At 42.2% G+C, this 27,952-nt stretch overlaps 2 protein-coding genes across 2 annotated transcripts in view; both read left to right on the forward strand.

Moving 5' to 3' along the window:
• Positions 1 to 7,342, forward strand: part of LOC124263223 (syndetin-like) — a 55,415-nt gene extending 48,073 nt beyond the window's left edge. The window contains exons 21-27 of the mRNA XM_046697813.1: positions 2,099 to 2,196; positions 3,036 to 3,132; positions 3,340 to 3,498; positions 3,989 to 4,110; positions 4,595 to 4,693; positions 4,842 to 4,932; positions 6,052 to 7,342. Of these exons, the coding sequence (XP_046553769.1) occupies positions 2,099 to 2,196; positions 3,036 to 3,132; positions 3,340 to 3,498; positions 3,989 to 4,110; positions 4,595 to 4,693; positions 4,842 to 4,932; positions 6,052 to 6,165 (780 nt within the window). The 3' untranslated portion in view covers positions 6,166 to 7,342. The remainder of the gene's footprint in view (positions 1 to 2,098; positions 2,197 to 3,035; positions 3,133 to 3,339; positions 3,499 to 3,988; positions 4,111 to 4,594; positions 4,694 to 4,841; positions 4,933 to 6,051) is intronic.
• An 8,172-nt stretch (positions 7,343 to 15,514) lies between these two features.
• LOC124263229 (metal cation symporter ZIP14-like) lies at positions 15,515 to 27,886 on the forward strand. Its single transcript, XM_046697821.1, is given in 8 exon segments — positions 15,515 to 15,813; positions 18,853 to 19,030; positions 19,359 to 19,528; positions 24,536 to 24,658; positions 25,053 to 25,368; positions 25,766 to 25,953; positions 27,310 to 27,368; positions 27,370 to 27,886. Coding segments are annotated over 8 exon segments (1,401 nt in total). The 5' UTR covers positions 15,515 to 15,534; the 3' UTR covers positions 27,458 to 27,886.
• The last annotated feature ends 66 nt before the right edge of the window (positions 27,887 to 27,952 follow it).

Raw genomic sequence — 27,952 nt, forward strand, 5'->3', positions numbered from 1 at the left:
CTGTGAGTCAGTAAATCCAGGTGAAAGAAGTAAAAGGACTGTGAGTCAGTAAATCAGGTGTAAGTTAAAAGGACTGTATGGTGAGTCAGTAAATTAGTGTAAAGTTAAAGGACTGTATGAAGTCAGTAAATCAGGTGTGTGTAAGGTAAAAAGGAGTCAGTAAATCAGGTGTGAGTCAGTAAATCAGGTGTAAAGTTAAAGGGACTGTATGGTGAGTCAGTAAATCAGGTGTAAGGTGTAAAGTTAAAGGACTGTATGGTCAGGTAAAGAAGGATCAAGGTAAAGTTAAGGACTGGTATGAGCCAAAGAAGGTGAGTCAGTAAATCAGGTGTAAAGTTAAAGGACTATGGTGAGTCAGTAAATCATGGTGAGTCAGTAAATCAGGTGTAAAAGTTAAAGGACTGTATGGTGAGTCAGTAAATCAGGTGTAAAGTTAAAGGACTGTAATGGTGAGGTGAGTCAGTAAATCAGGTGTAAGAAGGAAGGATATGGTGAGTCAGTAAAGGATGTGAGTCAGTAAATCAGGTGTAAAGTTAAAGGACTGTATGGTGAGTCAGTAAATCAGGTGTAAAGTTAAAGGACTGTATGGTGAGTCAGTAAATCAGATTGTATAAGAAGTTAAAAGGACTGTATGGTGAGTCAGTAGATCAGGTGTAAAAGTTAAAGGACTGTATGGTGAGTCAGTAAATCAGGTGTAAAGTTAAAAGGACTATATGGTGAGTCAGTAAATCCAGGTGTAAAGTTAAAGGACTGTATGGTGAGTCAGTAAATCAGGTGTAAGTTAAAGGTTATGGTGAAATGGTGAGTCAGTAAATCAGGTAAAAGTTAAAGGACTGTATGGTGAGTCAGTAAATCAGGTGTAAAGTTAAAAGGACTGTATGGTGAGTCAGTAAATCAGGTGTAAAAAGTTAAATCAGGTGTAAAGTTAAAGGACTGTATGGTGAGTCAGTAAATCAGGTGTAAAGTTAAAGGGACTGTATGGTGAGTCAGTAAATCAGGTGTAAAGTTAAAGGACTGTATGGTGAGTCAGTAAATCAGGTGTAAAGTTAAAGGACTGTATGGTGAGTCAGTAAATCAGGTGTAAAGTTAAAGGACTGTATATGGTGAGTCAGGTAAAAATCTGTATGGTGAGTAGTAAATCAGGTGTAAAGTTAAAAGGACTGTATGGTGAGTCAGTAAATCAGGTGGTGTAAAGTTCAGTAAATCAGTGACTGTATGGTGAGTCAGTAACCGTAAGGTGAGTCCGTAAATCAGGTGTAAAGTTAAAGGACTGTATGGTGAGTCAGTAAATCAGGTGTAAAGTTAAAGGACTGTATGGTGAGTCAGTAGATTAGGTGTAAAGTTAAGGGCTGTATGGTGAGTCAGTAAATCAGGTGTAAAGTTAAAGGGGTGTATGGTGAGTCAGTAAATCAGGTGTAAAGTTAAAGGACTGTATGGTGAGTCAGTAAATCAGGTGCAAAAGTTAAAGGACTGTATGGTGAGTCAGTAAGTCAGGTGTAAAGAAGGTGGTGAGTCAAGTTAAATGTATGGTGAGTCAGTAAATCAGGTGTAAAAGTTAAAGGACTGTATGGTGAGTCAGTAAATCAGGTGTAAAGTTAAAGGACTGTATGGTGAGTCAGTAAATCAGGTGTAAAGTTAAGGACTGTATGGTGAGTCAGTAAATCAGGTGTAAAGTTAAAGGACTGTATGGTGAGTCAGTAAATCAGGTGTAAAGTTAAAGGACTGTATGGTGAGTCAGTAAATCAGGTGTAAAGTTAAAGGACTGTATGGTGAGTCAGTAAATCAGGTGTAAAGTTAAAGGACTGTATGGTGAGTCAGTAAATCAGGTGTAAAGTTAAAGGACTGTATGGTGAGTCAGTAAATCAGGTGTAAAGTTAAAGGACTGTATGGTGAGTCAGTAAATCAGGTGTAAAGTGTATGGTGAGTCAAAAAATGGTGAGTCTGTAAAGGATATGGTGGTGTAGGTGTAAAGTTAAAGGACTGTATGGTGAGTCAGTAAAAGTGTAAAGTTAAAGGACTGTATGGTGAGTCAGAAACAGGTTGATGAGTTCAATAGTAAGTCAGATTGATAAACATGTACATGTATGGTGAGTTTCAGGACAAGATCCTGCCGGCCTCCATGTCTACAATAGTTGACCTGCGGTCCAGGGAGCGACTGTATGGACTAGCAGAGAGAGTGGTGGCCGCCGAGTCCCTGTGAGTACACAACTAGTCACACTACAATATGTAGCCAACTTGGAAAATAATTATAAATTATAAATAGTTTGATGTATGACTACCAGTAACTCATTCATGTCGCCTGTCCTACAAGGCTGTTGACCATAGTCATGATCAGATATTGTTTTAGAGTGTTCCTTCAAGGATGTATATGTAGGCATGATCAGATGTTGTTTCCTGTTGTAGAGCGCCTTCAAGGATGTATATGTAGGCATGATCAGATGTTGTTTCCTGTTGTAGAGTGTTCCTTCAAGGATGTATATGTAGGCATGATCAGATGTTGTTTCCTGTTGTAGAGTGTTCCTTCAAGGATCTATGTGTAGGCATGATCAGATGTTGTTGTAGAGTGTTCCTTCAAGGATGTATATGTAGGCATGATCAAGGATGTATATGTAGGCATGATCAGATATTGTTTTCTGTTGTAGAGCGTTCCTTCAAGGATGTATATGTAGGCATGATCAGATATTGTTTCCTGTTGTAGAGCGTTCCTTCAAGGATGTATATGTAGGCATGATCAGATGTTGTTTCCTGTTGTAGAGTGTTCCTTCAAGGATGTATATGTAGGCATGATCAGATATTGTTTCCTGTTGTAGAGCGTTCCTTCAAGGATGTATATGTAGGCATGATCAGATATTGTTTCCTGTTGTAGAGCGTTCCTTCAAGGATGTATATGTAGGCATGATCAGATGTTGTTTCCTGTTGTAGAGTGTTCCTTCAAGGATGTATATGTAGGCATGATCAGATATTGTTTCCTGTTGTAGAGTGTTCCTTCAAGGATGTTAAATGTAGGCATGATCAGATATTGTTTCCTGTTGTAGAGTGTTCCTGGGAGAGCAGCTGGAATTTCTGCAACCATTCCTGGAGGACATGATCCCACCAAACAAGAAAGCATTCTTACAACAGTTTTATTCTCAGGTAACAATGTCATTCAGACTTGATAGGTGCCTGTCATATGAACATGTCTCGTAATAGTTTTTACAATCACATACTTCTGGTAAATTATTCATTGCCAGTGGCCAAAAAGGCCTTTCTTTGTAGGACTCAAATCAGCTTATCAATTGTCTTTCAAACAGTTTTTCACTGTCTTCATCAGACAGTTTATGGTGTTATGGTTTCCCACAGACTGTAAAGATGGCAGCAGAATTACGGAAGCCCATCTACAAGGCTGTGGCAGTGCATGCCATAGACTACGAGTTTGTCCTGCAACAAATGAGCAATGTTCGGTGGGATGTGAAGGAGATCATGTCACAACACAACAACTATGTAGATCATCTACTTGCGGTGAGATACAGATGTATTACAGGAGATACCTGGTGACTGATGTCCACTGTCTAATGCTTCTCCGTGTTACTCATTTCATTCTTAAATTCTTTCCTTGTGACAGACCTGTATTAGTTGTGATATTTATACAAAGATAAATAAAACCATCAGCATTGTGGTATAATGTTCAGATCGACTTGAACACCACAGAGATGGGGATTTTGCAAAGAAATATTTTCAAATTTCTTTGATCATTCTTCTTTTGGGTGCTGCCTGCTCAGCTTGCTCAGCTTGCTCACATACCTTTCCTAGTATGTTTTACTGTTATATTTTTATTAATATCATCATTGATACTGTTCAGTCACAAGGAAAAAATTAAGAAGTTATAAGCAAAGAGTAACCCCAGGAGAATAATCCTTAATTGTATGTAACAGAATAGTGTCATTTTTCCTGAAATTTCTTTGTTGAAGTCATATAGAACAAGCATTCTATGCAATATTTACGGTTTCAGAGTCTGGTAGAATTCCACAAGAAGCTGATCGAAGCTGACCATCGGGTCCCTATACCTAAAGTGGTGATGGACCTTCTGTGGGAACACTGTGTCCGACTCTGCAACAGGACCTTTGTGGATGGGTGAGTACACCTGCCATAGTCTCAGGCTGTCTCACTCAACTTAGACCCTTCTGAGCTTTTTAACAGATCTTTATGTATGAGACCCTACAAATGTTATGAAGGTATCACTTTTACCTATATAAATGTTTAATGTAATATATGTCATCCTTTGACTACTTCTGTGGCTGCTTTTGATGATTGGGGATGTGGTTGGTTCACTTGTCTCAGGCACTGCCATATGCTGTGTAGAGTTAAGTCCCTTGATCAGGCCAGATGCAGATCGATGCTCATGCTGTTGATCACTGGATTGTCCAGACTCGATTATTTACAGACCATCCCCATATAGCTGGAATATTGCTGAGTGCGGCATAAAACTAGACTCAATCACTCATTCACTCCGATGACACCAGTTTACTGTACAGTGATGGCATGGTGGTTATGGCTCATGTAGCTTCTCTGTGTTGTGGTAGACCTTAAACCTGTGGTGTGACATCTGTTGATGTAGGTATGCTAATGCCAGGAAGTGCAGCAACGAGGGCCGGGCTCTGATGCAGCTTGACTTCCAGCAGTTTGTCACCAGGCTTGACAGAATCACAGACATCAAGTATGTACAGAAATATATTGTGTCTTATACTCAGAGTAGTAATGTGATGCAGTAGTTGTTTGTCAGGAGAGAATACAAATGGATATCTTCTATGTCATAAGACAGCATTGACCGATACTCTTCTAAGACTTCTAACTGCTGGTTCCAGGCCAATACCAGAGAGGGAGTTTGTGGAGACGTACATCAAGGCGTACTACCTCCCGGAGAGCCAGCTTGAATCATGGCTGCAGGATCATAAGGTACCAGTGACTCTTGTTTACTACACAACTCTTTCTTGTTTACTTGATCATGTTCAGTCCTTGCCAGACTTGAATATTGACTGACCACTATGCTGTAGATGATACACTACTGATTGCTATGATAAACAACATTCGCTCTATTTGTCTCTTGAGGTCAGTGTTGAATCAGTGTAGTTGATATGTCTCCACATGTAGGTGGTCTGTTTGTACTTTGAATCAAGGTACTGTAGGACCACATACAGGGTTGTTTGTACTTGAATGTGAGTCACTTGGACACAGGGTACTGTAGGACCACATACAGGGTTGTTTGTACTTGAATGTGAGTCACATGGACACAAGGAACTGTAGGACTACATACAGGGTTGTTTGTACTTGAATGTGAGTCACATGGAAACAAGGTACTGTAGGACTACATACAGGGTTGTTTGTACTTGAATGTGAGTCACATGGAAACAAGGTACTGTAGGACTACATGCAGGGTTGTTTGTACTTGAATGTGAGTCACATGGAAACAAGGTACTGTAGGACTACATACAGGGTTGTTTGTACTTGAATGTGAGTCACTTGGACACAGGGTACTGTAGGACTACATACAGGGTTGTTTGTACTTGAATGTGAGTCACATGGAAACAAGGTACTGTAGGACCACATACAGGGTTGTTTGTACTTGAATGTGAGTCACTTGGACACAAGGTACTGTAGGACCACATACAGGGTTGTTTGTACTTGAATGTGAGTCACTTGGACACAAGGAACTGTAGGACTACATACAGGGTTGTTTGTACTTGAATGTGAGTCACATGGAAACAAGGTACTGTAGGACTACATACAGGGTTGTTTGTACTTGAATGTGAGTCACATGGAAACAAGGTACTGTAGGACTACATGCAGGGTTGTTTGTACTTGAATGTGAGTCACATGGAAACAAGGTACTGTAGGACTACATACAGGGTTGTTTGTACTTGAATGTGAGTCACTTGGAAACAAGGTACTGTAGGACTACATACAGGGTTGTCTGGGGCAATCCTCATGTGAGGTTCTTGTTGTTTTGGATGGGTTCTATGTTCCTGTAGTTTCTTCTATGTCCTGTGATCTGCTATATTGTTGATGTCTGTCCAGGAATACTCCAACAAGCAGCTCCTGGCTCTCATCAGCTCCGTGGACCACATCAGTAAGAAGGCCAGACAGAGATTGACCACTGTGGTGGAGGACATGGACCGTGTCCGCAGGTAGCACAGACCTTCATTCCCAGCAGCACAGGTCAGACTGGCCAACGATCATTCCACTGCCTGTCCCTTGACCAGCTCATAGCAGCAGAAAGGTGCACCATTCCATAGTCAGACACTGTCACAAACACATAGTTCATGGATGATGTTTACTGGGTGACGGATGTGTACCAAAGACACAAGACATTGTATGTCTTTATAGTTCGCTTCTGTATGGACTGAGTATTAGTCATCAAGTGAAGTGTTGTGTGTAAATGGCTAAAACAGGCAGTATATTACTGGAGTTAGTTCCAGTATAATCAGCGTGAGGTGATGGGGATGCAGTTATCTCTGTACATGAAGAGAGATCCCAGTACACTGAACATTCACAGCTTTACCTGGTTGACGAGCCATCCAAAGTATGTTTTTGTTTATGGTCTTTTAACATTAAGCTGAAACATGAACAACTGTTTGTTTTCTTATTTTCAAATGTTGAGTGATTCTTTAGGAAATCTCTCCAGATGTTTGTTTTAGACATATTCCAGATCCTAGTATCGTCCTGGTCGTTATTAATAGAGTCAGTTATTGGTCTTTAGAGGTCGGGGAGGGGAAGGCGTGAAAGTGAAACTGTCATTTGTTGATCCATTGACTAACATTCCATGCAGCCTCGTTCAGGAGGTCATAGGTGAGAAAAAGGATTTGATATGACATGACAATCCTCGCCGGTGTGACAGTAGATAACATTCAGCCGTCAGTTGCACCAGTCAGTCCATAGCCTTTCAAACATGACACGGGCGGTGGGGTAGCCTTGTGGTTAAAGCATTTGCTCGTCACGCCGAAGACCCGGGTTTGATTCCCCACATGGGTACACTGTGTGAAGCCCATTTCTGGTGTCCCCTGCCGTGATACTGCTGGAATATTGCTAAAAGCGGTGTAAAACCAAACTCACTCACTCAAACATGACACTGTATGTTCAGTAGAAACTATCTTCAGCTCATACAGACAAATCTTCTTCATGATATCTGGCTATTAAGTATTTGAATCTGTGTGTTGTATGCAGCCATCCATTTAGTTACTTGTGTTTCGTAGAACTATTCATTCAGTTACTTGTGTTGTGTAGAGCTATTCATTCAGTTATGGTCCGTTTGGCTCAAAAGCAGACCGATGAATTGCAATCTAATTTGAACACTAATAAACATATAATACTCAATGAAACACTGATCATAATCAAAACATCACACCAACTCTCTGAGTTCTTTGCAGAATTTATGTCCTAAAAATAAAAATGTTGTTTAACAAACTATCATTAAAATATTTACACAGTTCACTGAGTAGTGCAAAGAGGGGAACAGCCAGGTGTACGAGAAATGATGGAGACGGCACAGCACAAGTAAATGAATCAATAACTTTGTCGGCACTTGAGCCCATGCATTGCATTCACCTGGCTGTTCCTCTCTTTGCACTCCTCCCCCGTAGTAAATAGTGAACTGTGTCAAAATTTTAATGATAGTTTGTTAAACAACTTCTTTTTTTCAGATTTTCAGGACATATATACTACAAAAAAACTCACAGAGTTGGTCTGATGTTTTGTTTATGATCAGCGTTTCATTGAGTATTATATGTTTTGTAGTATTCGAGTAAGACTGCAATTCATCGGTCCGCTTTTGAGCCAAACGGACTATACTTGCAGTCATTGTGTTGCTGTCTGTTGAATGGAAACTGGAACATTAAGGAGATACTGACAGGAAACCTCATGTCGACATGACATGGAAATATGAAATGATAAGATTGAAACATGTTTATTGCAAGGTGTGTTTAATCAGGGAATCACTCACTTTCTACCTTCTCCTCATGGTAATCCACCCGCTGGAGGATCTGAATTATGCAATCCTGTAAACTAGGTCATCATGAAGGACAAAGAAATGTGCACTCGGTATCCAAACATTACCGTAACATACACAATGTACTGGGATACATCAGGTATGCTTCTCACAATTCAGGTCATTTTGCAGACTTCTTGGAATGGTTATTGCAAGAGGGTTAAGGTCAAGGTATTCCTGGGATATGGAACTGATGATGATGATGATGATGATGATGATGATGATAGGATGATGTAAGAAGAAAGTTCAGGTGCTGTTACACTTCAAATGATGGCGCTGATGAAGCTTTTTGCAGAGATGCCAACCCATACGATTTTATCGTATTCATTACGAAAAAACAACACAAAATACGCGACTACGATAACAGTAAAAATATACGAATTTAAAAAAACCAACAACATTAAATTAAATTATGAAGTAGCATACGTACCATACACAATAAATTTCGACCACATATTCAGTATCAAGCTATATGTAGATACTGACTACTGATTTAGGTGAGTACAGTGTTAATTACAAGAATACCTATATATATATTTATCTTTATTGAATATGAAAATTCTTTGGAAAAATTAATACTAATTTGGGCCCAAAAAATACTAACTATGGCATCAGTTTTTTGCCAAAATACTAACTGAGCTTAATTAGGGTTGGCATCTCTGTTTTTGGAACTCATTAAACATATATTGTAATTCGTTTTGACCAAAAACACAAGAACTTTGAAACTGACAGAAGTCCAAATACTCAAGAATAAGTGTTGAGAAGCATTGCTATTCTGATAGTGGAATGACTTGACTGGCATGAACATCATCAGTATGAGACAGATGATGATAGCTGGCTTATCAGAAACCTCAAAGAAATGTTAATGCATCCCAATAATTGAAGAAATCAAATTATGCTAATCCTGCAGTATGTAATCAAATAGGAGCAACAGGGGTAGACCACTGAATACCTCGTGATGGATGCCATCTTCAAGCCCACTTGGTTCACAATCAGTTGTCCACAGTGATTCACAGAACTACTAAGTTTATGCACATTTCTGAAATTAAAGGAAAATGTGTTTATGTTTCTTGGTACTGATCATACAAGCTTGTTCAACCAGTGGCGTAATTATTAAGAATGTGATTGTTATCATCTTGTAAGTTAATGTATTTGATGGGAACACTGATGATATAGCACCAGCACAGGCATTTCCACATGTCAGATTGGATCATGGAGATTGCATGGATCGATGAACTAAACATTGCTCATCTATATTTGTATCAGATTTGGTGTTGATATTGAAAAATGTAATTCCATGTTAGACTGTGTATGTAATCATATTTAAATCATTGTCTGAATGTGTAATCAAAACCTTCATATTCTCATATTTATATGTTAGTGTGAAGTGACATCCAACAAACTGTAAATATAGTCAGTATGTGTTGATGTCCAGATATACAGTGTAGATGGGAGGGAGATGAGTGTTAATGTGCAATGCTGTGTCTAATCTTTCTGTGAGTGTAACTTCAGGAAAGTTGGATAATGACTAGGATGGTGCTTGGAGCATCTTACATACTTAACTTGTATTGTCAGTGTCAGTCGCAACAGGCAGTTAATCATGTAACTATAAGATTCCTTAGAACAATTACTTTTATATGATTGAAGGAAACATTCCTATTTCCAGTAACATTTTGGAACTTCAGAAGAATCATTTCCCAATGTATGGCTGAGAAAGGCAGTATTAAGTTGTACTGAGTATGGTACAGCAGGTTATTGATTAATGGGAAGAATACCTTCAGACATCATATGTTAGTAACCGTGGTAACATATTCACACCAGGTATGTGTGACACTGTAGAAGATACAGTGTTTCCCTATGTCCTGTTGGTACACTGAGTATAGTGTATGTAAGACAATTATCTAAGTAGCAATAAGAAGCTGTATATCAACTGTATACAGGTTGTTACAGAGATAAGCACTGGGGACTGGATGTGGGGATACACAGGGACCAAACAATATCTCATATCCTCTCACATTGAACTTCATAGTTACTCTGACTGGGTTTAGGCTGTAATAAAATCAATTTATGTGTTTAGTACATAGTTAAACCTAGGATTTACTTGCTACAAGGGGTGGCTGAAAAGTTCTGAGCCTTTTCCTTTTCTTCAGGTTTGTAACAAGTTTAGGAGCATCGCCTCTTATAAGTGGCAATTATGGAGGATGTTCAAAACCACTGTCATACATTGCATTCAAGGCAGCAGCAACATCACAACAAACTTGTTCATAAATGTATTGTCCTGGTTGAACTCACGCTCAGTGAATTGGGCATAATAAGTGACCACTATTAGGATGCATAGGGAACACCAGAAAACAGGAGCCATCACCTTGTCAACAGATGGAACATACGTTGCCTTCTTCTTTGGGGATATTTAATGTCTGCCTGTTACAGGTGAACCCAAGACTCGTCCATGGTTACAAATCAGACTCATGTCGGCTGAATCTGCTTTGTATTGACTTGTTGGCATCCTAAATCATATACCTTGGCACTATCCTTCAGAAATGTGTTGTCTGTTAGTATAAGTATTGAACTGTGTACTCTGTTAAGTGTGTACTGTAGGTCTTTCGTAGATAGGCTCAGCACTTACAACCACCCCTCGTAAAGAACTGGGGTGAAAAGTAAGAAATGATGATTCCCACATTTGTAGGACGCTTATTTCTAATGCTCACAAAAATAACATCTGTTACAACCAATAGTCGAATGGAACAAGCATGCCAACATTTTTGTGCAGTTTGTCTTGTTCCTTTCAGACCAAGATGTTTTTCAGCTTAATCTGGTGGTAGTAGATGAGGATTCTTAACAAAATGTGTGGCATTTACTTTATTGAAGTGAATTAATTGCAATAAATGTATTGACTTACAACATGAAATTCAGTGTAAAGGTAGCCATAGTAACTTCATTGTTATACAGAATCACTGTCCAAACATATCTTATCAAATGTACATTAAGATGTAATTGTTATATTATATTAAGTTTTTATTTATACAAAATGTATATATAAAATAAAGACAGGAACTATTGATGTTTGTTTCTTTTCTGAACCATTACGGAGCAGCCAGTTATGGTCATAGATTCCCTAGGCCACCTCAGTCTACAACAAACACACTACAAGAAATCAGATTTCACACAACATCTCACTGGTAAGAAATGCACACATACAAGTAGGAAGTCATGTAATACGACCCGTGAAGGTCCAGGTTAGAATATTGGCCTTCAGCAACCCATGCTTGTCCTAAGAGGCGACTAACGGGATCGGGTGGTCAGGATCGCTGACTTGGTTGACACATGTCATCGGTTCCCAGTTGCGCAGATCGGTGCTCATGCTGTTGATCACTGGATTGTCTGGTTCAGACTCAATGTTTACAGACCGCCGCCATATAGCTGGAATATTGCTGAGTGCCCTGTAAAACTAAACTCACTCACTCACTCATGTAAATAACTACCCCACATCTATTAATATGATATAAATGTAATTTGGTTAACATCACACAAAAAAGATTTTCAAGTATGTCCAAGTTTCAAATCTATATATGACTCGTATGTGTACAGAACATATACTGCAAGGAAGCATCTTATTTCTACAGTCTACATGTAAGAGGTCCGAACTGATACGGAGTTTCCCTTGCAGTGGGATAAGATTCAGTGTGAGCGAAACGTATTTAACAAACATGCGGTGACCAGCACAAATAGATTCAGAAGAACTATGTGTGCTGGCCCTACTTACATTTAAAATACCTGGACGTTTTGGAGAACCTGACAATAGATGATATCAGTTCAACAGTCCACACCAAGTTATAACTTGTCTTTTATAACTATTCTGTATTTTGTCTTCATAGATTTTCATGCTTGGATATACATTCTTTCTCACCCTAAATACATCTAATCCTGTTCATTTATGTAATTAAAGTTTGATATTGTATCATTATGTTCTTATAGAGCATCCGCCCGGAGAGCGGAAGGTCAAAAGAGCGCTAAAATATGGAGTTCTATCCCCGACCGCGTCGTACCAAAAGACGTTAAAATATGGTACTTGTTGGTCCCTGCCTGGCGCTCGGTATTAATGGGTACAACAAGGACTGGTCGGCTCGGAGTCAGTATAATGTGTCTGAGTGGGGTATTCATGCTTCACTGCGGCATGGTATCTCAGTGGGCTAGCACTATAAAACCAGCTTAAGTCTGCGCTAGTACAAGCAGCCGCACATACACATACACACGCATGCACGTCGTCATATGAGCGAAATATTCTCAAGTAGGACGTTAAACCCAATTTCACCTCACCTCACCTCTTATAGAGCGTCCGCCCGGAGAGCGGAAGGTCGCGGGTTCTATCCCCGACCGCGTCGTACCAAAAGACGTTAAAATATGGTACTTGTTGGTCCCTGCCTGGCGCTCGGCATTAATGGGTACAACAAGGACTGGTCGGCTCGGAGTCAGTATAATGTGTCTAAGTGGGGTATTTATGCTTCACTGCGGCAGGGTATCTCAATGGGCTAGCACTATAAAACCAGCTTCAGTCTGGGCTAGTACAAGCAGCCGCACATACACATACACACGCATGCACGTCGTCATATGAGTGAAATATTCCCAAGCACGATATTAAACCCAATTTCACCTCACCTCACCTCACCTCATTATGTTCTTAATGTTCACGGTATCCATTAACAGATGGTTGTACTGTACACATTCCTCGTGAAAAGCTTAAAGTATGTTACGGTACTTCTTTCAGTCCTCCGGTAAACACGAAACCACAAAATCACGTGTACACATAAAGTGGTTTCTTCAGCTGTCTGTATGTTGTCCTCTGGTCCTTGGGTAATGCGAGGTGAGAGATCGCTGGCTCTCTAGATACTGTGTAAATCGCGAACATTCTGTAACATACTGGGTTAGACTACGCCGGGGTTTTTCAAGCGTCCGGAAAAGTATCCAGATTAATCTTGACTCCCAGGCTAAATCTAATAACTAGCAAACAACTTGCCTCTATTTAATCTCAACAGACACAACATGATACACTTATATTGCTGATTTACAATTGATAACACCGACACATAACAATTATTACGACATGTCCTAGGAGGCGACTAACGGGATCGGGTAGTCAGGCTCGCTGACTTGGTTGGCGCATGTCATCGAATCCCAATTGCGTAGAACGCTGCTCATGCTGTTGATCACTGGGTTTTCTGGTCCAAACTCGATTATTTACAGACTGCCGTCATATAGCTGGAATATTGCTGAGTGCGGCTAAAACTCGCTCACTCACTCAATTATAATAATAAAGTATATTAATATCGGAAAGTCGAATATCTCCTCCATCTTTACATGAACGCATATGGTTACTGTGCACAGCGCATGAATGAGTGAGTGAGTATGGTTTTACGCCGCTTTTAGCAAAAACACAGCACATGAGACTCGCAACAAACAGAAGAGAGTGTAACGAGTGACAACGTCAATAGTTTTTTATCCAGTTTGCTTCAGGTAATGTGTGACACCATACACTGGTTTATGTTTTATGATAACCCTTGATACAATATACAACTATTTATATTTTCAGGTAATCTTTGACACTATACACCCATATACGGTCTCTGATATTACGAAGCTATAAGACGTCTTCATTATAGATAAAGACATTTTTCTCCATTTGTGGTATATGTATAAATGGAAAATATTTGTTCATTTAAACACTATGTGAGTGCACGATTGAATAGCAAACAGTATATTTCCTCGAACAGTGAATACTATTCTCCTATTGCCACAGACACTCTGAAACTCATACTATAGTGACTATTCACTAACTACAGGTGTAACTGCGTCCTATCTGGGCCTGCGTATACAACTAATGACCTGTGCATTCACTAACTACAGGTGTAACTGCATCCTATCTGGGCCTGCATCCACAACTAATGACGTGTGCATTCACTAACTACAGGTGTAACTGCATCCTATCTGGGCCTGCATCCACAACTAATGACGTGTGCATTCACTAACTACAGGTGTAACTGCATCCTATCTGCATCCCAATCTGGGCCTAACTACATCTACAACTAATGGACGTGTGCATACTACTAACTATAGGTATAACTAACTGCGTCCTATCTGGGCCTGCATCCACAACTAATGACGTGTGCGTTCACTAACTACAGGTGTAACTGCATCCTATCCGGGCCTGCATCTACAACTAATGACGTGTGCATTCACTAACTCCAGGTCTAACTGCATCCTATCTGGGCCTGCATCTACAACTAATGGCGTGTGCATTCACTAACTACAGGTGTAACTGCGTCCTATCTGGGCCTGCGTCTATAACTAATGACGTGTGCATTCACAAACTATAGGTCTAACTGCATCCCTATCTGGGCCTGCATCACAACTAATGACGTGCATTCACTAACTCCAGGTCTAACTGCATCCTATCTGGGCCTGCATCTACAACTAATGACGTGTGCATTCACTAACTACAGGTGTAACTGCGTCCTATCTGGGCCTGCGTCTATAACTAATGACGTGTGCATTCACTCTGCGTCCTATCGGGCCTGCGTCTATAACTAATGACGTGTGCATTCACTAACTACAGGTAACTGCATTCACTAACTACAGGTGTAACTGCATCCTATCTGGGCCTGCATCTACAACTAATGACGTGTGCATTCACTAACTACAGGTGTAACTGCGTCCTATCTGGGCCTGCATCTACAACTAATGACGTGTGCATTCACTAACTACAGGTGTAACTGCGTCCTATCTGGGCCTGCATCCACAACTAATGACGTGTGCGTTCACTAACTACAGGTGTAACTGCGACCTATCCGGGCCTGCGTCTACAACTAATGACGTGTGCATTCACTAACTACAAATGTATAGGTCTAACTGCATCCTATCTGGGCCTGCATCTGCAACTAATGACGTGTGCATTCACTAACTACAGGTGTAAATGCGTCCTATCTGGGCCTGCGTCTACAACTAATGACGTGTGCATTCACTAACTACAGGTCTAACTGCGTCCTCTCTGGGCCTGCGTCTATAACTAATAACGTGTGCATTCACTAACTACAGGTGTAACTGCGTCCTATCTGGGCCTGCGTCCACAACTAATGACGTGTGCATTCACTAACTACAGGTGTAACTGCGTCCTATCCGGGCCTGCGTCTACAACTAATGACGTGTGCATTCACTAACTACAGGTCTAACTGCGTCCTATCTGGGCCTGCGTCCACAACTTATAACGTGTGCATTCACTAACTACAGGTGTAACTGCGTCCTATCCGGGTCTGAATCATGGTCCGCCAAACCACTATTAATTTAAATACTATAAGTTAACATCGTGAGATTCATTCATTGTGCGTGATCTTTAATGTACGTCTTAACTACTGTGACGATATGTTTGACACTTGCAAAAAGCCTGAACATGATTTGAATATATTGCTTAATCGAGAAGGTGGTGGGAACTTTGGTAACAGCAGTGTGAGATACCTACGTGCATCATGTGGAAGGAACACCTAGCTCTCTGTACTCTGTATCTGCTGTGTGCAGCCTGCAAGGGTGAAGACTTGCATCAGAGCGATGGGGAAACAAAGTCTCTCATGTACATGGAGAACCTGATCTCCAAGTACAGCTCTGCCGCTGCTCTCTCCAGAGATGAGTTCATGGCCATGTATGCCAGTCTCCAAGTGAAGGACCTGTCGCCAGATTCTGCTGAACATGGCAGCGATGAAGCTCAGTGGTGTGACCAGATGTTTGTTAACACTTCATGCACAGACAAGGTAGGATCATGTAAAATGTTGAAATGTCTCAGAGCAATTATTTCAACGCCAACTTAAGTCTCAAGTATATCGATGATCAATTATTGTCCCTGTTCTCTTCCTTGACATACCCACCTGTGCTTTATTCCACAAAGCGACCTTAGCGCTGAGGAGATCGACACTACAATACTATAACGTTTTCTTCCGACTAGGGAAATAGGCCCTGGACCCTGTTTCACAAAGCGACCTTAGCGCTGAGGAGATCGACACTACAATACTTTAACGTTTTCTTCCGACTAGGGAAATAGGCCCTGGGCCCTGTTTCACAAAGCGATCTTAGTGCTGCGACTGTCGTAACTTCATGTTTAAGTATTCTAGATACGATAATCGTAGCGCTGTGATCGCTCTGTAAAACGCAGCTCTGAACTAGAATCATCAGAGATCAGTGAAACTGCTTGATTAGTTGGGAATATGCAAAATATTTGAAATGAACCAAATAATATCCCAAACACTATTCGACATAAGGAATGTCTTCAGCTTTCCAATTAGTAACTTTCCATTTATGGCTAAACAAACAATATACAAGCATCTACAACCTATAACGTCTACACTGTGGCACAATTTGTGGCAAAATCGAACATGGTGTTTCTCCGAAGACTTCAAAGAACACCAAACGTATCTTGCCAAAAACTTTGTTTGATCACGGTTACAACGTTCAGTGCAAAGCTTTCAAAACACTTTGTATGACATGGTCATAACATGTCCAAGTTTGGCATATCTGTGAACATACAGAGTATAATCAGTCTCGATTACATTGCGAGTAAAACATGAAATAGTCGTAAAGATTATGTGAATGAATTACTGGGTGTTCGCGAAAAGGGGACGTGTGTCATGGTCTACCGGTAGCACCTGTCACTCACATGAATAAAAACAATAATTGTCTTCTTTAACTTGTACCTGTTCCCTCGTATGTCTTTTTCTCTGGTGTACAGTTGACCTTCCATTGCCCGTGTATGTGACAGTCAGCAGTGGCTGGGCAGGATACGCCCGCCTTTCACTGTCATCTGGTACCATCATGATCAAAGAAGGATTCAAAAACTTACATTTGCCATCGTGCAATGGTCTCTTGAATTTTTTGTGGTTATTGAATGGATTCTGTTGCTTTTGTAGATGTTGTTGTCTAACATTTACAAGGTACAATGTTGAGAAGAATGGTGTACTTCAGCTGTATTGCTACAAGTGTAGTAGTGGGGGTGTGGTTTGGTGGACATTTTGTATGAAACACGGGGGTCCCTCCACATAGTCGGCGTTTGATCACAACTGGGAAACGTCTGATTGTTTCCCAGTAAACCCAACAGTACGTGGTGTTTTGTAGGAAGTACAGCAGGAGGCCTTATTGTACAAAGTAAAGCCTTGCCACAGGTACTAATGCTAAATTATCAAAATTGTAGCAACATTTATAGCTCGAGGAGGTATGCGCGAGGAGACATGGCGGACCAATTTTAAATAGCGTCATCTAGTCTTGATATTCAGGGTAGTATTTACCCAGGGTTTGAAGTGGAGTAATTCCTAAATGTGACATGACACTCCTCTTCAACAGTTCTGCATTGACACATTAATAAAGCCCCAAAAGATTATGTTCGTCAGTGTGACTCGTGTCCTTTCTTGACATAGTGAGGCTCTGCAGTTTGGGTTCCACGTCCTGTATGCGTGTGCTGGAAAATATTCTTCTGACATAGATGTTGCATTCTTCGATGCATAATTCATAAAAAGTGAGTGTGTTTGGTTCTATGACGCATTTAACAGTAGTTCCTTTATACGATGGTGTTTCAGATTATTGCGGTAGGAAAGCTCACACTGGTGCAGATCGTAGAACTAACTACTTTGTAAAGTCCACAAGCACAGCAATGGGGTTGACAAACTAAGTGTCATCATTCAGTAGACCGGTGGATCCTTGCACGACCTGGGGGTGCTTAGAAGCCTAAGACTGCTTTTCATAATGACGTTGGTCCTAGCACAACCTTGCTGTGCTTTTTTGCCTTGCACTTCTTGGCCGGCAGTGCTCACACAAGTAAAAGTCTTGTCTATAGAAGACTCCGTGGATGAAAAAACCCTCAAACTTCTTTTGAGTTCCCAACAGCAGTTAAACCTTAGATGCCTCAGACTTTCGACTTGAGGGAGCTAAATGCAAAGTCTGAACAGCTTCTGGATGTCGTAGTGTGGAACCGCGCACCTGACCAAAAGATCTATTCAGTATGAACCGCGTCCACTCCGAGATCAGTTGCTCACTTATCATGATGGAAGTCACGTACCACATAAACTGGCCTACTTCTCATCGCCGGGCGTGACATGTCACTGATTGCTATCTGTAATGGGGATTCTAGTTGCTTTACATGTATACGTGACGTCATACACCTCACAGTCAAATGGCTGACTACTGTCAGCTGACACAAATAATATATGTGTTTGACGTCATTGTGCAGTCCGAGCTTGTCATTACATCTGTGCTGGTTCAGATGTCGTGTGTGTCATTACATCTGTGCTGGTTCAGATGTCGAGCTTGTCATTACATCTGTGCTGGTTCAGGTTCAGATGTCGTGTGTGTCAGAACATCTGTCCTGGTTCAGATGTCGAGCGTGTCATTACATCTGTGCTGGTTCAGATTCCGTGTGCGTCATTACATCTGTCCTGGTTCAGATGTTGCGTGTGTCATTTAATCTGGCCAGGTTCAGATGTCGTGTGTGTCAGAACATCTGTCCTGGTTCAGATGTCGAGCGTGTCATTACATCTGTGCTGGTTCAGATTCCGTGTGCGTCATTACATCTGTCCTGGTTCAGATGTTGCGTGTGTCATTTAATCTGGCCAGGTTCAGGTTCAGAACATGTCGTTCAGATGTGTCATTAAGATTCCATGTACATCTGTCCTGGTTCAGACATGTCATGGTTAAGATGTCGTAGTGGATCTAAATGTCTACATTCTTCCATGATTATTACCAGGAATGGTACTGTATACTGTAAACTGAAGAGAGTTTCACTGGCACGTGTTTATTGTCCCCTACAGTGTGGCACTGGCGAAGATGTATTCACGATGTACGCAGTGGATTATCACCTGAACGCCTCCCTGCTCCATGAAGCACTGCCGGCGGTGGTCATGTCCCTGGAGGCGGACCACTGTAGACACCGGGGAAGCCATGGCCACGAGGAGGCCAGACATCGCAAGATGCCGTCGCGGAAGGAAGGTGAGAAGGGGAGGGGAGGGGAGGGGGGAAGAAGGAGCTTCAGGTTATAATGGCGTCTGGATGAAGCTGTCTGAATTAACTGAGATCCCATTTTCAGAAGTTGTATGCGTCATCGATACAATTTTTTGTAGCATGGGGTAGGGAAGAATGGATTAATCTTTACATAGACAGAGAAGTATTTATTAAAAATATTTGCAATGATATTGATATACTAAATACATCATTGTAAGCTATTCACACTTGATCGTCATACATCTCACTTGTAAGCCTCAGTTATATTTACCATTTGCATCAAATCTCAGCATACACAAAACAAATCTGTTTTCAGTTTGGGCATATGGTGTTGGCTTCGTAGTCCTTATCTGCATTGTGTCCAACCTTGGTGCCTGCCTAGCCCCACTGATGAACTCCTCGTTCTTCAAAATGCTGCTCATGTTCCTGGTGTCCACAGCAGTCGGCACGTTAGCAGCAACAGGACTTTTAGTTCTCGTCCCAGAGGTAGGTCTGTCAGAAGTACCACCTTGTCCATCCCAGAGGTAGGTCTGTCAGAAGTACCACCTTGTCCATCCCAGAGGTAGGTCTGTGAGAAGTACCGTCTTGTCCACCCCAGAAGTAAGTCTGTGAGAAGCACCGTCTTGTCCATCCCAGAGGTAGGTCTGTCAGGAGTACCGGCTTGTCCACCCCAGAGGTAGGTCTGTCAGGAGTACCGTCTTGTCCACCCCAGAGGTAGGTCTGTCAGGAGTACCGGCTTGTCCATCCCAGAGGTAGGTCTGTGAGAAGTACCGTCTTGTCCACCCCAGAGGTAGGTCTGTGAGAAGTACCGTCTTGTCCATCCAGAGGTAGGTCTGTCAGGAGTACCGTCTTGTCCATCCCAGAGGTAGGTCTGTCAGGAGTACCGTCTTGTCCATCCCAGAAGGTCTGTCAGGAGTAAGTCTGTGAAGTAAGTCTGTGAGAAGTACCGTCTTGTCCATCCCAGAGGTAGGTCTGTCAGGAGTACCGTCTTGTCCATCCCAGAGGTAGGTCTGTCAGGAGTACCGGCTTGTCCATCCTAGAAGTAAGTCTGTGAGAAGTACCGTCTTGTCCATCCCAGAGGTAGGTCTGTCAGAAGTACCGTCTTGTCCATCCCAGAGGTAGGTCTGTCAGGAGTACCGTCTTGTCCATCCCAGAGTAAGTCTGTCAGAAGTACCGTCTTGTCCATCCCAGAAGTAAGTCTGTGAGAAGCACCGTCTTGTCCATCCCAGAGGTAGGTCTGTCAGGAGTACCGTCTTGTCCATCCCAGAGGTAGGTCTGTCAGGAGTACCGGCTTGTCCATCCCAGAAGTAAGTCTGTGAGAAGTACCACCTTGTCCATCCCAGAGGTAGGTCTGTCAGAAGCACCACCTTGTCCATCCCAGAGGTAGGTCTGTCAGGAGTACCACCTTGTCCATCCCAGAAGTAAGTCTGTGAGAAGTACCACCTTGTCCATCCCAGAGGTAGGTCTGTCAGAAGTACCACCTTGTCCATCCCAGAGGTAGGTCTGTCAGGAGTACCACCTTGTCCATCCCAGAGGTAGGTCTGTCAGAAGTACCACCTTGTCCATCCCAGAGGTAGGTCTGTCAGAGTACCACCTTGTCCATCCCAGAGGTAGGTCTGTCAGAAGTACCACCTTGTCCATCCCAGAGGTAGGTCTGTCAGAAGTACCACCTTGTCCATCCCAGAGGTAGGTCTGTCAGGAGTACCACCTTGTCCATCCCAGAGGTAGGTCTGTCAGAAGTACCACCTTGTCCATCCCAGAGGTAGGTCTGTCAGAAGTACCACCTTGTCCATCCCAGAGGTAGGTCTGTCAGAAGTACCACCTTGTCCATCCCAGAGGTAGGTCTGTCAGAAGTACCACCTTGTCCATCCCAGAGGTAGGTCTGTCAGAAGTACCACCTTGTCCATCCCAGAGGTAGGTCTGTCAGAAGTACCACCTTGTCCATCCCAGAGGTAGGTCTGTCAGGAGTACCACCTTGTCCATCCCAGAGGTAAGTCTGTGAGAAGTACCACCTTGTCCATCCCAGAGGTAGGTCTGTCAGAAGTACCACCTTGTCCATCCCAGAGGTAGGTCTGTCAGAAGTACCACCTTGTCCATCCCAGAGGTAAGTCTGTCAGAAGTACCACCTTGTCCATCCCAGAGGTAGGTCTGTCAGAAGTACCACCTTGTCCATCCCAGAGGTAGGTCTGTCAGGAGTACCACCTTGTCCATCCCAGAGGTAGGTCTGTCAGAAGTACCACCTTGTCCATCCCAGAGGTAGGTCTGTGAGAAGTACCACCTTGTCCATCCCAGAGGTAGGTCTGTCAGAAGTACCACCTTGTCCATCCCAGAGGTAGGTCTGTCAGAAGTACCACCTTGTCCATCCCAGAGGTAGGTCTGTCAGAAGTACCACCTTGTCCATCCCAGAGGTAGGTCTGTCAAGTACCACCTTGTCCATCCCAGAGGTAGGTCTGTAGGAGAAGTACCACCTTGTCCATCCCAGAGGTAGGTCTGTCAGGAGTACCACCTTGTCCATCCCAGAGGTAGGTCTGTCAGAAGTACCACCTTGTCCATCCCAGAGGTAGGTCTGTCAGAAGTACCACCTTGTCCATCCCAGAGGTAGGTCTGTCAGGAGTACCACCTTGTCCATACCAGAGGTAGGTCTGTCAGGAGTACCACCTTGTCCATCCCAGAGGTAGGTCTGTCAGAAGTACCACCTTGTCCATCCCAGAGGTAGGTCTGTCAGAAGTACCACCTTGTCCATCCCAGAGGTAGGTCTGTCAGAGTACCACCTTGTCCATCCCAGAGGTAGGTCTGTCAGAAGTACCACCTTGTCCATCCCAGAGGTAGGTCTGTAAGAAGCACCACCTTGTCCATCCCAGAGGTAGGTCTGTCAGAAGTACCACCTTGTCCATCCCAGAGGTAGGTCTGTCAGAAGTACCACCTTGTCCATCCCAGAGGTAGGTCTGTCAGAAGTACCACCTTGTCCATACCAGAGGTAGGTCTGTCAGAAGTACCACCTTGTCCATACCAGAGGTAGGTCTGTAAGAAGCACCGTCTTGTCCATCCCAGAGGTAGGTCTGTAAGAGGTAGCACTGTCAGGAGTACCACCTTGTCCATCCCAGAGGTAGGTCTGTCAAGAAGTACCACCTTGTCCATCCCAGAGGTAGGTCTGTGAGAAGTACCACCTTGTCCATACCAGAGGTAGGTCTGTCAGAAGTACCACCTTGTCCATACCAGAGGTAGGTCTGTCAGAAGTACCACCTTGTCCATCCCAGAGGTAGGTCTGTCAGAAGTACCACCTTGTCCATCCCAGAGGTAGGTCTGTCAGAAGTACCACCTTGTCCATCCCAGAGGTAGGTCTGTCAGAAGTACCACCTTGTCCATACCAGAGGTAGGTCTGTCAGAAGTACCACCTTGTCCATACCAGAGGTAGGTCTGTCAGAAGTACCACCTTGTCCATCCCAGAGGTAGGTCTGTCAGAAGTACCACCTTGTCCATACCAGAGGTAGGTCTGTCAGAAGCACCACCTTGTCCATACCAGAGGTAGGTCTGTCAGAAGTACCACCTTGTCCATCCCAGAGGTAGGTCTGTCAGAAGTACCACCTTGTCCATCCCAGAGGTAGGTCTGTCAGAAGTACCACCTTGTCCATACCAGAGGTAGGTCTGTCAGAAGCACCACCTTGTCCATACCAGAGGTAGGTCTGTCAGAAGTACCACCTTGTCCATCCCAGAGGTAAGTCTGTCAGAAGTACCACCTTGTCCATCCCAGTGTGTGAGAAGCACCGTCTTGTGCATCACAGAGTAAGGTCTGTCAGAAGTAACACCTTGTTCAACACAGAGGTAAGCCTGCCAAGACAAGACAAGACAAGGATCTTTATTGTATTCAAGGCCTCCGGCCCACATACAGTTTACAGAGTTATACATAATTATTTTGTTTTACAAGTCAATTGTAACTATGTTTCCACCAAGTCATCTCTTAACTTAGTGGAGTGTTTATAAACACTGACAGATTTCTGATATTTTGTTCATTGCGAGAACATAATAGTGATTTAAAAGCTACATCGGGAGGTTTTGACAGATAATACTCTTGTATATTTCTTTCTAATGTCAGCATATAATTTACAGATAACAGTGAAGTGAATTTCGTTTTCTACTGCTTCTTTGCATAATGGACAGATTCTTTGATTCCTTTCAATGGACCATCATTCATTTACCATCAAATTTAGCAAACCTAGTCTAAATTTTATAAACTTATACCTTAAATCGTTGCATCTAAGTACAGATAAATATTTTTCTGGTTGTAGTAAAGTTTTAAATGTCCTATAACAATCATAGCGTGTGCTATTATTCAAACTTGATTGCCATTCCTGGTGAAACATATTAATTGCTCCATTGCGAACATCGTTAATAAAAACATCAATATGACCAACAGTTTGGTTTAACCAGACATACCCATAACCGTGAGAAAATAATACATATCTTATGCTTGATGCCCAAGTTACTTTGCCAATACTATCTAAGTGAACCAACATATTATAGGACAGTTTTGGAATGCGATGGTTAGGCATGTTAAGAATTTTAAGCCAGTATTTTAAACATCTTATCTGTGAATGTATGTAAAGTAAGTATCTCCCCACTCCCCATACTCACCATTCTATAATAACATTATCAGGTCCAGCTGTTTTCCGCCTCTGTAAATGTCGTGTCTTATAGCTTGCCTTATTTCTCTTTCTGTTATTGGAGAATCTAACACTTGTTCATCAACGCTATCATCGTAATCGGAGTATATGGTATCATCTTCAATTGTAGTGGCATTGTCATTGAATATATCAGTATTTGCCAATAGATTTTTGAAGTGTCCTAGCCATTCAGATTTAGAAATAGGAGAAGTTATATTTTCCCGATTCTGTAGCGATCGTATTTGTTTCCAAAATTTTGAAGGAGATTTTGAAGATTTACAGAGATTATCTAGTCGTACTTTAGCGAGATCAGATTTATAGTTTCTACAACAAGTCTTATATGCATTTCTCTGTCTACAATAAATTGCGCGGTGATAATCAGTGAGCTTAGTTCTAAACTGCCTTAGGGCTCTGCGCGCTGCTCGGTTTGCATTTATGCATTCTGGATTGGTTGACTGACGTTTCTGTCAGAAGTAAAACGTTGCTCATCACAGAAGTAAGTCTGTTAGAATAACAAGCAACTTTACCCCCATGCATAGGTCTGTTTGCAACTGTAAAATGTATAATCTGGTTGATCTGGTTAATGCGACACGATTAACAAGGCATCTTTGTTGAAACTTAAATCTATAAATGAGCCCCAATGGGTGAAAGGTTAGATACTGAACAACGTTATAGAAAGTGAAATGTTACTTTGGGGATTACAGAAATCAGCACTGGTGTCCAACGAGCAACCCGATTTACCACAATACTATTCATGTCGTACATTAGAGATATCGCTTTCATTGTCAATTTTGGGACAGTTCCACCTACTTATCACATGTGCTGTTCACAGTCTCTGGAACTGATGTATATAGAAGAGACGGCCGATGACTACATATGGAAAACCTCTACAGTGTTGGGCGGAATTTTCTTCTTCTACATGTCCGAGAGGGTGTTAAAAAGTGTATTTAGAGGAGTAAGTACTCGATTTTCATAACATCAGCATATTGTATCACATTGTGATTTTGTAATGCTGAAAAAATTCGTTTGTGTTGATAACATTGGTGTGCCCTGTGTAGCTCCCTGCGGGTGTCAGCTTGAACCCTTTGACTAACTGTTCATGAGTCCCGTGTCTAGGATTCTGTTTGGGTCAAAGTAAGTACCTAGAGGTATGTGCGGGTCTCTGTGAATGATTCCTGGTATTCATGAGTGATTGTGTGTATCTGTATATTTGTCGATTGTAGGTGGGTTTTTAAGGGTCTATGGAAGTCCAGTGTTTACATTTACAGCTCGACTTCAATTTAGTCCGATCTTCTTACCCGATTCCACATCTCAGCCAGTTAAGTGAGATTGACTTGCAACTGTTCCAGTCTGACAAAGACCAGAAACATGGTTCTACTGAACTGGTGGTGGAGGAGGGTGAACTAGGCGGTGAAATGGCCGCACTGCAACCTGCTGCTAATGAAATTGAAGAGAAACAGTCGCCGTCTCTCCCAAGTAATGAACAGAATCCGATGAAAAAAGAGAAAAAGAAGGTTCAGACAGTAGCATGGATAATGTTGCTAGGAGATGCAATACACAAGGCTGTAGATGGACTGGCCGTTGGTGCTGCCTACTCTAAAAGTATCAAAACAGGACTAAGTCTTTCCATTGCCATCTTGTGTGAGGAAATACCCCACGAACTAGGTAGGACAATCATTCATTATGGCTCTCGTGGAAAGGATTGTATGCATTTCTGTATAAACTTCATACAGTGTGGCATTGTTAATTTTTTCCTTTAGTTCATTTAACACAGGTTGAAAGTCTGTCCTTGGCAATGTGTATGGCTCCACGATGTGATAAACATAGAGACCCAGAAGCTATGGTTGTTAGATTGCCAGAAGCTATGGTTGTTACGTTGCCAGAAGCTGTAGAGGTCAGGTTGTCAGACGCTGCAGTTGTCAGATTGCCAGAAGCTGTGGTTGTTAGATTGCCTGAAGCTATGGTTGTTAGATTGCCAGAAGCTGTTATTGTCAGATTGCCAGAAGCTGTTATTGTCAGATTACTGTTGTAAGATGCAAGTACTACAGTTATGTGTTAACAGGCGATGTCGCCATCCTCTTGCACTCGGGAATGACGATGAAGAAAGCGCTGTTTTGCAACACACTGTCTGCAGTCTGTGGAATCATTGGTCTTGTTGGCGGCATTTCCCTGGGAGAGAACCCGGCAGCAAACCAGTGGATATTTGCTGTTGCAGCAGGAATATTTCTCTATGTACCACTTGTCGATATGGTAAGTCGGATCATTAACCCATGGCAGGCGGACATAGTCTGTCCTGCCATTTACGTGGATAAGTGATTTCGATGAAAGCCAAGACACACTATTTTGAAAAGACTGTAAAACTGATTTGAAATAATCTGACACACGTTTTCAATGAGGCATATTTTGTGAATTTAGCATTTAAAGTCCGTCGGTGTACAGTTATACAACAAGTCAGTCAGTGGTAGTAACATCACACACGTTATACTATGCTCTTTCACAAAATCCGATAAAAAAAACATAGAAAACACATGCATTATTCAAGTACATTTTCTACTGAAGCTGATCATTCTCAAGTCCAGAACAGGCACCTATACAGTATGTTGAAAGTGAGTTTTGTTCAACACTCCAATGTCCTGCATTAGCACAACTGGAGTCAGCCTTTGACTTGTTTGAGTGGCATTTTAGAAGTTGAGAAGTACAATGTACGACAATGTTTGTGGGTAACAACTTCTTTATTTCGTTAGTGCGACGTTTCGATACATATTCTTGTACCGTTCTCAAGCAGGTAAAACGGTACAAGAATCTGTATCGAAACGCACTTTCGCACTCACGAAATAAAGAAGTTGTTATCCTTAAAAATGTGTTCTACATAGTCAGGCTTTGGTTGAGGAGCGAGCCCGACGCCATGCAGTTGTTAGACGACAGCCACTTTGTGGAAGCCAATAAGTATGGGTATGCTGAAATATGTGTCTGAACGAACTGGGATTCGAACCCACCAGCATTTGTTTCTGGTATGTCCCCAGCCAACTGCTGTCATTAGGGCCATGGGCTCCTCGGTGTGTACAGGGAGACACATGAGATGATCTTAACATGTTCCTACTGGTATGTCCCCAGCCAACTGCTGCCATTAGGGCCATGGGTTTCTCGGTGTGTACAGGGAGACAAATGAGATTGTACTGCCTCATGTAAGAATGTCCATCTCTGATTGGTTCACGTGACCTTGAACAAATTATCATGTATGCCTGGTCCACGGTCGTACACCGCCCAAGCGGGGTATAAATCTTTGCGGGGGGAGAATAAATCATTTATAACTCGCCCCGTGGAAAAAGCATGCAGCCACGGCAGTCATTGAACCGTGAACCAGTGGTTCGGATCGACTCGTCAGTATCATGTTAGTAAAATATATGATTGAATTTCAGTTTGTTCTAAAGTTATATTTACATAATGGGAGATTTAAACATTCGGTAAGATAAATTCGTTGTAGCATTAATGATTCGGGGTATACGGGGTTTTATGCGCCCCATCGTTAGGTTTATCCACCGTATATCCCTCATCACAATGCTACAACTTACATGATCTTGACATGTTCCTACTGGCATGTTTCAGCTCCCCGAGATGAGCGAGGCAGCAGACAAAGCAATCAAGAATGGATCGGGGGGCTTTCGGTGTCACGTTGATCCAACTGCTTGGTTTGTGCTGCGGATTCGGCATTATCCTGGTTGTGGCGCTCTATGCTGGCGATATACAGGTTTAAATGGACCACTACTCTAAAAGGCCAATTACCACTTCTAAGAAAAATACTTACCGGAATCTAGCACTGATTGATAAGATCAGTTTCTGATATCTGTTTTGCCATGTTTGTGGTTTTGCCTTGGTACCTTGGAGGCCCTTCATTTGATAATCAAGAGAGATGGCCTTGGGTTTTCTGGAAACCCAATCTGGTCTGATAAATCCTCTACACAATTTACTAAGTCAGTCACATAGCACGCCGGATGTTCAGAAGAATGACGTGACTGGCTCTATCAAAAATCTTTAAATGTCTGGAAGTTCCAGGATATTTAATGGTCCATACATAAAATTCCATTTCCATTTTATTCTTATAATACAATGTATTGCTCCATTTTGTATCAAGTCTAATATCATGACTGAGCAAACATTTATCAAGAGTTTATGTTCAATGAAACCACCGCTTTGAAAAGTATATACAATGATTGTCCGAGACCAAGTCCAACAAAAGCCTCTGTAAAGC

This window comes from Haliotis rubra, unplaced genomic scaffold (assembly GCF_003918875.1).
Source record: "Haliotis rubra isolate DU_JTF1 unplaced genomic scaffold, ASM391887v1 Scf872, whole genome shotgun sequence".
NCBI classification, from domain to species: Eukaryota; Metazoa; Mollusca; class Gastropoda; order Lepetellida; family Haliotidae; genus Haliotis; species Haliotis rubra.